At 30.4% G+C, this 12,171-nt stretch overlaps 1 protein-coding gene across 1 annotated transcript; it reads left to right on the top strand.

Annotated features, from left to right (window-relative positions):
• On the top strand, positions 1 to 1,330 carry LOC142626160 (F-box protein At4g35733-like). The gene has a single exon (XM_075799948.1). It carries the CDS (start codon positions 5 to 7, stop codon positions 1,091 to 1,093), a length of 1,089 nt encoding a protein of 362 aa, XP_075656063.1. The 5' UTR covers positions 1 to 4; the 3' UTR covers positions 1,094 to 1,330.
• The last annotated feature ends 10,841 nt before the right edge of the window (positions 1,331 to 12,171 follow it).

The raw sequence follows: 12,171 nt of genomic DNA, 5'->3' as shown, positions 1-12,171 counted from the left end.
ACAAATGACCGACAAACGAAACATGAGTGAGAGAATGGAGTGGGCGGTACTTCCCGAGATACTGTTACCAACGATCGGCAAATGCATCGATACCCACATCGACAATCTTCGATTCCGCAGTGTCTGTACATTGTGGCGCTCCTCTATCCCTCCATTTGACTCCATCTCTCGTCGTCGCTTCCCTCTCGATTTCCCTAACCTTTTTCCTTTCCCTTTCCCTGAGTTATTGCTAGATCCCGAAGAAGCTGATCACTACGAAACCTTTCTCACTCTCTTCGAAATAAAATTAACTCTCCACCAAAGCATTCTCTATCGTCTACAAAGAGTACATCCCTTACCTTCTGATAAGGCCTGGTTGATCAAGGTTGAAGACCGCAAACTGTGTCTTTTCGATCCACTCTCCGCACATCGACAAAGGTATGAGCTCCCCAACAACTTCAATTTATTGGACTTCCAGCACCTCGAATTAACTAGAGCCTATTCGCTTGAAATAGAGCCAAACCTCATTCAATTTGGCTCTGTTAACAAAGTTGTAATGTACCCCAATTCGCCTTCTATCAATTTAAACGACTCTCACGTTTTTGTCATCTACAATGAAGGAAAATTAGGCCACGCAAAATGTGGGGACGAGAGTTGGACCTCTGTAGGCGAGGACAGAAAAGATTTTGATGATGTTATTGTGTATGAGGGCCGATTCTACGTGGTTGATCGATTTGGAATAGTTTATTGGATCAACGTTTCGTCGTTGGGGTTGCAACAGTTTTATCCTCGGATATCTTATGGTGATCATGAGTTGGGTACAAAGAAGTATTTGGTGGAGTCGGGTGGAGCTCTCTATGTTGTTGATAAGTACGACATAGGGAGAGTTCGTTTCAAAGTTTATAAGCTGAATGAAGAGTCAGATGGGAGTTCTGTATGGGATTTAATGGAAAGCTTGAGCGATCGAGCTTTTATTTTAGGTCGTGGTTGTTCGCTTTCTGTTTCGGCTGGAGAGTTTTTCGGATACGAGGGGAATTGCATTTACTTCACTCACCAAAATCAAACTCATGTTTTCAAGTTAGAGGATGACAGCAATGCCAATGTAGATATTTGAAGGACAGCAATCCACCCTGGACACTCGCTTGTTCTACTTGGGTACATATTTCTCTTGTGACTATCAATCTTTTACCTCCTTTGTTGTTATGCGTCATTCTTCTTGTTGGTTTAAACCATTAATCTTTTAGGATCAAATTATGGTGCTGTTAGTATTTTGGCTTTTGTCTATTGGTAGTTCCAAGTTGTTCCCTGTGTGTATGTAGGGATTGTTATTGTCAAATTTATATTCTGTGCCTATGAATGGTTCAGAGACCGAGTAATTTGAGGAGGGAAAGAGACTAGGTAGTATTTTACTTGAATCTCTTTTAAAGTTTTTACTCAATTGTGCTGGTCAGACACTTAAGTAGTTAGTACTCTGTACTCCCCCCTCTGCGCCCTCAGCTGAAGTCATGCTAAACTCCATGAGACAGTATCTCCTATATCTCTTCATGCTAACTATAAATTGTGTGAAAATGGATATTCATTTGTTTATATTTGTTGCAGTGGACTGCTTAAGGGACTCATGGACAGGGTCTTCTTTTGTGTGTCTGGGGGGGGCGGGGGGGTGGAGTCTCATATACCTTTCTTTACTTGAGTCATTGCTTAACCCTGGCTTAAAATTTAAAAACCTAGGTTAGTGATATTTCCAAACCTTGGCTCTTGTTTAGGTGGTAAAGTGAAAAAGGTTGGAGATCATGGGTACAGTTCTAAAGATCGAAGACGTGTGTGATTTTATTAAATAGATATTATTAACAGTATCAACGTTTTTTATTTATTTATTTATTTAATTATTGCAAATATTTAAATGGCTCAAAGTTGCTCCATCCTCTATCCATGTTCAGCTTCTACTAATTCAGAGTGTTTGTTAGTAACAAATTCCTTCATGGCCAGAAAAGGTCTTCAACTTCTGTTGATTATAACTGAAACAGAAAAAGGCTCTTTTAATTCCTGCTCTATGTAATTGGCATGTTTGTAGATTGATGTCCCATATTGTTTATTGCATCCCTCTTTGGGATAACATGAAGCTTGTACTAATTATCCATTGAATTATTAGCATGTGGCAGCCCAGTCAGTGCGTATTAAATCAAGGGGAAACCACGAAATTGGATAATATTTTTGTTTTAATGGAAAAGTATTTTGTATATACACTTTAAAAGAATTTAGGCAAAACTCGAAAATCCACTCTCTATGTTTCGCTACTTTTCGTTTCAATCTTTTAATTTTGCATTCTTTTATTTTAGTCCTCTAAGTTTCAAAACACTCTAATTCAGTCATCCTTTAACTTGTCATCTACTATTGCCATTATCACTATTGCTATTATAGTAAACCCGTTTTTATCTTGTCTACTTGTAGTTTAAAATTTAACACTTTACTCGCCTGATTTAGCTTCGTTTGGTCTCTGTTACCCACCTTTGGCATTTCTGTTAAAAAACAACGTTTACCACCAAAACATAACATAATGCGAATCAAAAGGTTAAGGTTTGAATTTTTTGAAAATTTTTGGGGTGGGAAGTTAAATTCACTGTTTGGAAGATCTCCTTGCCATAGTAGAAAATGGCATAATGACCCAAATTGATATCTTGTGTGTAACCAAGTTTTTTGAGTTATGAGATTGCTCCACAAAACAAAAGAAAAATAAGCATCATTCAATATAGACTGCTGTTTTAATCATCTTTTTTTGGTGCTTTCTTTTTTTAAATTCCTGTATTTCTTAAGAATAAATTTGATGTTCGTGGTTTTCTCCCTTCACCTAAAATTAAAGACCCCGAGAAGTTCTTGCATTACAAAATCACAACCTAGGAACAACAAATAACAACTACAACTAGGAAACAGGTTACAAAACCTGACTCTCTGCCTTAATTATAGCTAAGAACAACAAGGTAAATAGAACTTGCAGAATAGAACCTTCAATCTCAATTCTCAACTCTTATATTAGCTATAGAGCAGGGCTTACCGCATCGACTGTTGATGTATCCATCCATCCATCAATCAATATATATATATATATATATATATATATATATATATATATATATATATATATATATATATATATAAGTAAAGACCTCACGTGGGAATGCAAGAGGTCTTGCCATGTGCTACTCTAAGCTTCCATTTAGTTTTTAAAACATTTTTCATTAAGTTTTTAAACTATTACCCAATAACTTAGAATCACTTATTTTTACTATTAGTTATTGATATGGGCCAATGTTGATAATTAATCCAAACAAATGTAATTTTCTAAAAACAAATGACTATTTTCCCAAAATAGACAAAAAGCCCAAGCTAAACCATTATGATTTATGACCCAAGTCTAAAGTCTCCACCCACGTGTAGCTCAAAACCTAAAAGGTTTGACCCATCCTCACAGTTGTGTACTTCAAAGGTTAAACCTTTGTGTTTGCCATTTATCCTCAAAAAAAGTTAAAGCTATGTGTAGCTCAATTTTGTATTATTAAGTAGATTATATATATTTAAGATAGTAATTAGTATTTAGAGTGTAGACTATAGAGTGATTTATTTTTTATTTTTTTTTTCTTTTTGTATGGTACTTTACTTTTAAGAAATAAAGTACTAGATAAAAAAAAATTTCACTTATTTTTTCTTTTGTAAATTTTATATTATTAAATGGATTATAAATATTTAAGATAGTAATTTGTATTTAGAGTATGGACTGTGGAGTGATTTATCTTTATCTTTTTTTTTGTATGGTACTTTAATTTCAAGAAATCAAGTACTAGGTAATTTTTTTCACTTTTTATTTTTATTTTTGTAAATTTTATATTATTAAGTGGGTTATAAATATTTAAGATAATAATTAGTTTTTAGAGTATGAACTGTGGAGTGATTTATCTTTATCTTTTTTCTTTTTATATGATACTTTACTTTCAAGACTATGGAGTGATTTATCTTTTTTTTTTTTTTTTTGTATAGTACTTTACTTTGCAAAAATCAAGTACTAGGTAATTTTTTTTCACTTTTTCTTTTGTAAATTTTATATTATTAAGTAAATTATAAATATTTAAGATAGTAATTAGTATTTAGAGTGTGGATTATGGAGTGGTTTTTTTTTTTTTTTTTGTGGTACTTTACTTTCAAGAAATAAAGTATTGGGTAAATTTTTTTTTTTTTTACTTTTTTTTTTTGTAAATTTTATATTATTAAGTGGATTATAAATATTTAAGATATTAATTAGTATTTAGAGTGTGGACTGTGGAATGATTTATCTTTATCTTTTTTTTTTCTTTTTGTATGGTACTTTACTTTCAAGAAATCAAGTACTGAATAATTTTTTTTTTTACTTTTTTTTTTCTTTTGTAAATTTTATATTATTAAGTGGATTATAAATATTTAAGATAGTTATTAGTATTTTGAGTATGGATTGTGGAATGATTTATCTTTATCTTTTCTTTATATTTTTCTTTGTATGGTACTTTACTTTCAAGAAATCAAGTATTGGGTAATTTTTTTTCTATCTTTTTCTTTTGTAAATTTTATATTATTAAGTGGATTATAAATATTTAAGATAGTAATTAGTATTTAGAATGTGGACTATGGAGTGATTTATCTTTATCTTTATTTTTTTCTTTTTATATGGTACTTTACTTTCAAGAAATAAAATACTAGATAAAAAAAAATAATCATTTTTTTTCTTTTGTAAAATTTATATTAGTAAGTGGATTATAAATATTTAAGATAGTAATTAGTATTTAAAGTGTGGACTGTGGAGTGATTTATCTTTATCTTTTTTTTTTATGGTACTTTGATTTCAAGAAATTAAGTACTAGGTAATTTTTTTTTTCACTTTTTAATTTCTTTTGTAAATGTTATATTATTAAGTGGGCTATAAATATTTAAGACAATAATTAGTATTTAGAGTACGAACTGTGGAGTGATTTTTTTTTATCTTTTTATTTTTTTTCTATTTGTATGGTACTTTACTTTTAAGACTATGGAGTGATTTATCTTTTTTTTATCTTTTTTTTTTGTACCTTTTCTTTTAGAAATCAAGTACTAGGTAATTTTTTTTTTCACTTTCTTTTTCTTTTGTAAATTTTATATTATTAAGTAGATTATAAATATTTAAGATAGTAATTAGTATTTAGAGTGTGGACAATGGAGTGTTTTTTTTTTTTTTTAAGGTACTTTACTTTCAAGAAATCAAGTATTGGGTAATTTTTTTAAAACTTTTTTTTTAAAATTTTATATTATTAAGTGTATTATAAATATTTAAGATAGTAATTAGTATTTAGAGTGTGGACTATGGAGTGATTTTTCTTTTTTCTTTTTCTTTTTGTATGATTCTTTACTTTTAAGAAATAAAGTACTAAGAAATTTTTTTTTTTTTTTGTAAATTTTATATTATTAAGTGGATTATAAATATTTAAGATAGTTATTATTATTTGGAGTATGGACTGTGCAATGATTTATCTTTATCTTTTTTTTTTTCTTTTTGTATGGCACTTTACTTTTAAGAAATCAAGTACTAGATAATTTTTTTTCACTTTTTTTTCTTTTGTAAATTTTATATTATTAAGTGCATTATAAATATTAAAGATAATTATTAGTATTTTGAGTGTAGATTTTGGAATGATTTATCTTTATCTTTTTTTTTTGTATGGTACTTTATTTTCAAGAAATCAAGTATTGGGTAAATTTTTTTTTCCATTTTTTTTTGTAAGTTTTATATTATTAAGTGGATTATAAATATTTAAGATAATAATTAGTATTTAGAGTGTAGACTATGGAGTGATTTATCTTTATTTTTTTTTCTTTTTGTATGGTACTTTACTTTCAAGAAATCAAGTACTGGGTAAAAAAAATTTCTACTTTTTTTTTTTTTTTATAAATTTTATATTATTAAGTAGATTATAAATATTTAAAATAGTAATTAGTTTTTAGAGCGTGGACCATGGAGTGATTTATCTTTATCATTTTATTTTATTTTTCTTTTTGTATGGTACTTTACTTTCAAGAAATTAAGTTCTAAATAATTTTTTTTTTCACTTTTTTTTTTCCTTGGTAAATTTTTTATTATTAAGTGGATGTAGGGATTGTTATTGTCAACTTTATATTCTTTGCCTATGAATGGTTCAGAGACCGAGTAATTTGAAGAGGGAAAGAGACTAGGTAGTATTTTACTTGAATCTCTTTTAAAGTTTTTACTCAATTGTGCTGGTCAGACAATTAAGTAGTTAGTACTCTGGACTCCCCCGTCCGCGTGCTTAGCTGAAGTCAAGCTAACCTCCATGAGACAGTATCTCCTATATCTCTTCATGCTAACCATAAATTGTGTGAAAATGGATATTCATTTGTTTATATTTGTTGCATTGGACTACTTAAGGGACTCATGTACAGTGTCTTCTTTTGTGTGTGTGTGTGTGGGGTGGTGGGGGGTTCTTTCAGTTGTTACCATATGAATTCAGTCATTAATAACATGTGTTGGATATTTGACTCTATTTCAAACGTGTTCATTTTAGCCCTTCATTATTTATCGGTGAGGAAACACTCGGTGGACCAACGATCTCATCCTCCACCTTCCTCTTACAAGAAGAGGAGGTACTGTTCGAGCTAGAGATGATTGGCAGCCTAAATAAACATCATCTTCTATTAGTCTCGTCGAGAGGGGGCAGCTGCCCCCCCTGACCTGCCCCAGAATTTGTATATATATAATAGTTTTTTTTTTTTTTGAGAAGCTTATATAATAATATAATAATAGAGTTTGATGTTAGAAAGCCTAAATTGCCACCTACACATATCAGAAAGCATGTTACTATAAGAGAAAAAAACAATCACCATACTAGTTTTTGTCTTTTCCTAGTAGGCCATTTAAATAGTTAAATTCACTATTATAGAATTTCTTTGCTTCTCACAGGGTCACAGTATATAATACAAACTACAAATTACAAAATGGTATTTTTTAGACATAAAAAAGGTCAATGATGAAAAAATTGAAATCACCTTCTTTTTGTGTATAGAGCATTAAAAAAATCTACTTTGTGTTCTTTCCATTCAGGATGTAAATCACAATATATGATTTAATTTTTTTTCTAATGACCCACATGTATGAGATGATGTGCTAAGTTGAGGAATGTTGTGAAATTGCTGTGAATTTTTATTGTATCCTTGACATGACTTATATTTTCTTCTAATTTTTTCACTGTTTCATACTCTTTCTATAAATCTTAATTTTAACTACTTAAACAAATAAGAAACATATGCTTAATTCTACAAATTTTTTTAAAAGAATGCAAGGCACTGAAACATTAATACAACTTTATAGGTATATTATTATATTCTTAACACTCCTACATTAATTTATTTTCTCAATTTATTTTAATTTCAACATTATGTATTTAGATTTTTTTTATTTACTATAATTTGATTTTTTTTCTTTATTTTAATGATATGAAATACATACATACACATGTAGTTAATTGAGCTTATGAAGAAACATGATCAAAATAATGAGTATCGAAGTGTCATTTAATCTTGCCTCCTCTGAGTTGAAATCCTGGCTCCGCCACTGGTCTCGTATACCTTTCTTTAGTTTAGTCATTGCTTAATATTGGCTTAAAAACCTAGGTTAGTGATATTTCCAAACCTTGGCCCTTGGTTTAGGCGGTAAAGTGAAAAAGGTTGGAGATCATGGGTACAGTTCTAAAGATCGAAGACGTGTGTGATTTTATTAAATAGACATTAGTAACAGCTTCAACGTATTGTTTTTTTATTATTGCAAATATTTAAATGGCTCAAAGTTGCTCCATCCTCTATCCATGTTCAGTTTCTACTAGTTCAGAGTGTTTGTTAGTAACAAATTCCTTCATGGCCAGAAAAGGTCTTCATCTTCTGTTAATTATAACAGAAACAGAAAAAAAAAAAACTTTTAATTCCTGTAATGTGTAATTGGCATGTTTGTAGATTGGTGTCCCATATTGTTTATTGCATCCCTCTTTGGGATAACATGAAGCTTGTACTCATTAGCATGTGGTTGTGCGTGCGCTTATTCCAAATGCCTTGCTGTACTTAATATTTGACTCTCGGCCTCTGGCAGCCTTGTCATGGCCTCATGGGGTATTAAATAAAGGGGAAACCACTACATTGGATAATATTTTTGTTTAAATGAAAAATTATTTTGTATATTTGCTTTAAAAGAATTTAGGCAAAAGTCCAAATTTCACTCTCTAAGTTTCATTACTTTTCATTTCAATCCTTTAAGTTTCAAAACACCCAACTCCATTAACTTGCCATCCACTATTGCCATTAAATCCCAAAACAACACCATTTTGATCTTAATTTAATATTTATATTTTATTTTATTGAAAAGTATTTTGTATATACGTTTTAAAAGAATTTAGGCAAAACTCCAATATTCACATTTTAAGTTTCACTATTTTTCATTTCAATCTTTCAAGTTTCAATCACCTCAATTTAGTCCTCCGTTCACTTGTCATTCACTATTGCCATTAAATCCTCAAAACAACGCCATTGACCTTAATTTAATATTTATATTAAAAGGTCCAGAAATTAAAAAGAAAAAACAATTCCCTATACTGTAAATAACCAAATACTCGTTGCTTGTACAACCAAATAACGATAATGACATACCTGAAAAGCACTGTGGATGATTATACTGAAATTCTTTCCGAAGGATTTAGCACTTGAATTACCCCTTAGTAGCAACTTGCTATGAAGAAATTCCAAATAAGAAAAGAATATTCTACCAAATTGTTAAAAAAAGTTCTGCTTAGAACACGTTATTACGTTGACCCTTCATTTGAAATACCTTCTTTGGAACCACCTACCTTAGTTTTAGTTTTAGTTTTATCATCCTAACTAGGGTTGTCCACGGGTTGGGCCTGGTCTGTTTTAGACCCAACCCAGACTCGACCTGCTAGCATTGGGTGGAGGGTGGAGGAACTCAAAATCAACTGCTGGAAAAATCGGTCGAGTCAGTTTTGAGTGAGGGTGAGCATCAGTTGGGCTGGGTGGGTTGCCAGAATAAAGAAAGCATCGAAATTTGGAAAAAAAAAAAAAGCGTCTTCGGATTCTGGAAATATTCATTGGATTCTGCATTTTTTCGCTAAAAGTTGCTAGGATTTGGCCGGATCTCCTCGAATCAAAGCTTGATCTTACCAAATAGGATTGAGTTCTCGTCAAATCTCCTGGAATTGATCTTGCCAGAGTTGACTATAATTATTTTACAACTTTTTGCCATAACTTTATCATTACAGGTTGTGAATGGTTGTTTATTACTTATATATGGGTTCACTATTTTTTCTCCACCAATCACACTTGACTACATCTTGTAACAAAAAAATTGTGAAATAAGTTGGGGTAATTAATATATATTTTCCATACCAAACATGGGAGTAAACTAAACTATTATAGTAATATATCAAATTTGCTTTTAAGGTATATGTTTTTGAACCATACATGTGGTCATTTCTTAATAGTTGTATTGTATTGGAATTAGAGAAAGTAGTATAGAAGTCTTAGAGTCTATAAATCGTATAGCATTAATTTGGGAACAAATTATTTAACTGAAATTGAAATTTTTTTGCTAAAACTAGTATAAAAAAAAACTAACTAAATTATACAGTAGGACCCATGAATAGTACTAAAAATAAGTTAAAAACTTTAATAAATTGAGTTTCATCACTTCCCAAACACACTGTAAGTATCAATTACTTGAAGTAATGAAGATAAGGAAATGGCAAATGGGACAGAGAGACAGAAGGAGAAAACTAAGACAACGTAAACTGCAAATCTAATGGCAGTGGTACCAACGGCGTAATTTTTTGAAGGTGAAGAAAAAAAAGTGTGTGAAACACAGGTTCCTTCAGCTAAGGATGGAGGCCAAAAGGGTACATTCTTTGAAATATCTTTTAAAATTTTGGGATATTTCATTTATGAGTGCATATATTTCAACTTTAAAAAAAAAAAAAAAAAATTGACCTCAAGTGCACACATATATGATAACCCATGTGACTCTCCAGATCATGAAGTAAAGAATTAAGTACAATATCCTATTCTACTTTACACTCTTTCTCAAAAAAAAGAAAAAGAAAAAAATAGTCTACTTTACACTCCTATGCGTTTTAATTGCCCTTATATCTATAGAGAAGATCGGTTTAGCCCCCACATTCATTATGCAGCAGATTTATCAGTTTATTATTAATTAAACCAATTATGTGATCACAGTTATATTAATTTAATCGATAGAACCTAAAAGTTACCAAATCTGTATAGCAACAGACAACACAATGATATGGCGACGAAATAGAAAAAGAACGCTTTTAAGTGAAAAACCACTACAGAGTGACACACCCCAAATAAGGCAATCCACTATAAAAGAAGGAATTTACAAATCTAGAACATAGCCTATTTTTACCTAGACTTTACACAATATTTTGGGACTTAAAAGTATCATAAAACAAACATAATTACATTTTTCTCAACAAAAAAAAAAAAACATAATTACATGTAAAATCTTAAAAGAATAATAAGAAAATGGGTTTTGTAGGGTTCTTTTTTGGTATTAATATAATGCTAAGCCGAAGCATTCACATGAAGGGTCTTTTCAATGTATGAAAAGATCTCAAGAATTTTTGTTATATTTAGTGGACAAAGACTCACTTAAAAAGTTCATATGACACTGATTTTATAATGATAAGGTGTACAATGATGCAATAAAACTTCAAGGTATAAATCAATTTCAAGGTCAAACAGTAGGATTTATCATCATGTGATTATCTCTTAATTCTAATACAATTTAGAGTAATGCTAGAGATATAAAATTTTTTACAAATTTTTTTACAAATTGCTAATGTGATGAGTGGTTATTGATAATGAAAAAGTGATATTAGAAGTAAGCCTAGATGAAAACCAGAAAAAATTTTGCCACATCAACAATTTGTAAAAATGTTGTAAAATAATTTGTATCTATATCATTATTCTAAAATATAAGCGATAATCCAACAATGATAACATCTCTTTTAGTTTCCATATGTGGCTCAAAGTTCATACTTTAAACCCTACATTTCCTTTACTCTCTATCTACCTAATACCTATATATAAAAAATAAAATTTATATTAATACGTTGCTACTTGCTACCAATTCATCCAAAAAGAATGAGTCAAGAATTGTACAGTTTATTTCAAAATTCAAATCCTGGTAAGTTTGTGAACAAGTTTTGATTTTAGGTCTTGTACTGGCTCAAAAAGAAGTTGTATAGGCTTGGTCGTTGGTTCCATATTATTACTTATCAAGGTCAAGGAAAATCAATACTAGAAAACTGGAAATTAAGCATCAAAATATTTTCATGAAACCAATTTATTTTGCTAGCATGCACTTTGAGGTTAACCTTGAAAATAAGTGAGAATATCGATAATTCTTATTTGCTTGCTTTCTTGTTTGTCTTAACTCTTAGGCGAGAAAATTCTAACCTAGGAATTCTGAGTCCCCCTTCCTCTTATAGTTTTTAAAATTTATATTGCTTTGTAAAACTAACCACTTATGCACAATTTATTCTCTTAAATGATTTTCTCAATTTCATTGTCCAAGCCACTAGGACTAGGCACTCTAATACATAAAGTGACCTTATCATGGTCATCTTTATTAAGGTCAAATCTTCTGTCTCATTTTGCTTGCTCCATACTATGCTCCACCAATAAAAGTTTGCCACGTGTCCTCTTAATTAATTAAATTCTAATTTTATGCTTTTATTATTGGTTGCCTAAAATAAAAACAGGAAATAAATTTTTTTAAAAAAAACCATCAAGGCCAAGACAACCCCATGATCAGTCCACCACCACGACCTTTGTCGACGGTAGGAGCAACATATTGCTGACGTTGACAACTCCGACCAACCACCATCAGTACCTTGCTAGCGGCAGGATTTTTAAATTTTCTTGCACTTTCTCTCTATTTCCTTTTCCTTTTCTATCTTCTCAATCCATCACATTCTCTTATTCAATTGCCCGGATGACTTGGAGACAAGAAAATGCATATCTCACTCTCTCTCTGTTTGTTGTGTTTGTGTTTGTGAAAATGCCACTGGGAATGATATGAATATACGGTTTTTCATAGGCAAG

Source organism: Castanea sativa, chromosome 2 (assembly GCF_040712315.1).
Source record: "Castanea sativa cultivar Marrone di Chiusa Pesio chromosome 2, ASM4071231v1".
Classification (NCBI taxonomy): domain Eukaryota; kingdom Viridiplantae; phylum Streptophyta; class Magnoliopsida; order Fagales; family Fagaceae; genus Castanea; species Castanea sativa.
Note: the sequence above shows the minus strand (reverse complement) of the source record. Positions and strands in the feature narration are given on the sequence as shown.

Excerpts from the sequence above, each read along its gene's own strand:
- LOC142626160 (XM_075799948.1), top strand. The coding sequence starts at position 5 with ATGACCGACAAACGAAACATGAGTGAGAGAATGGAGTGGGCGGTACTT.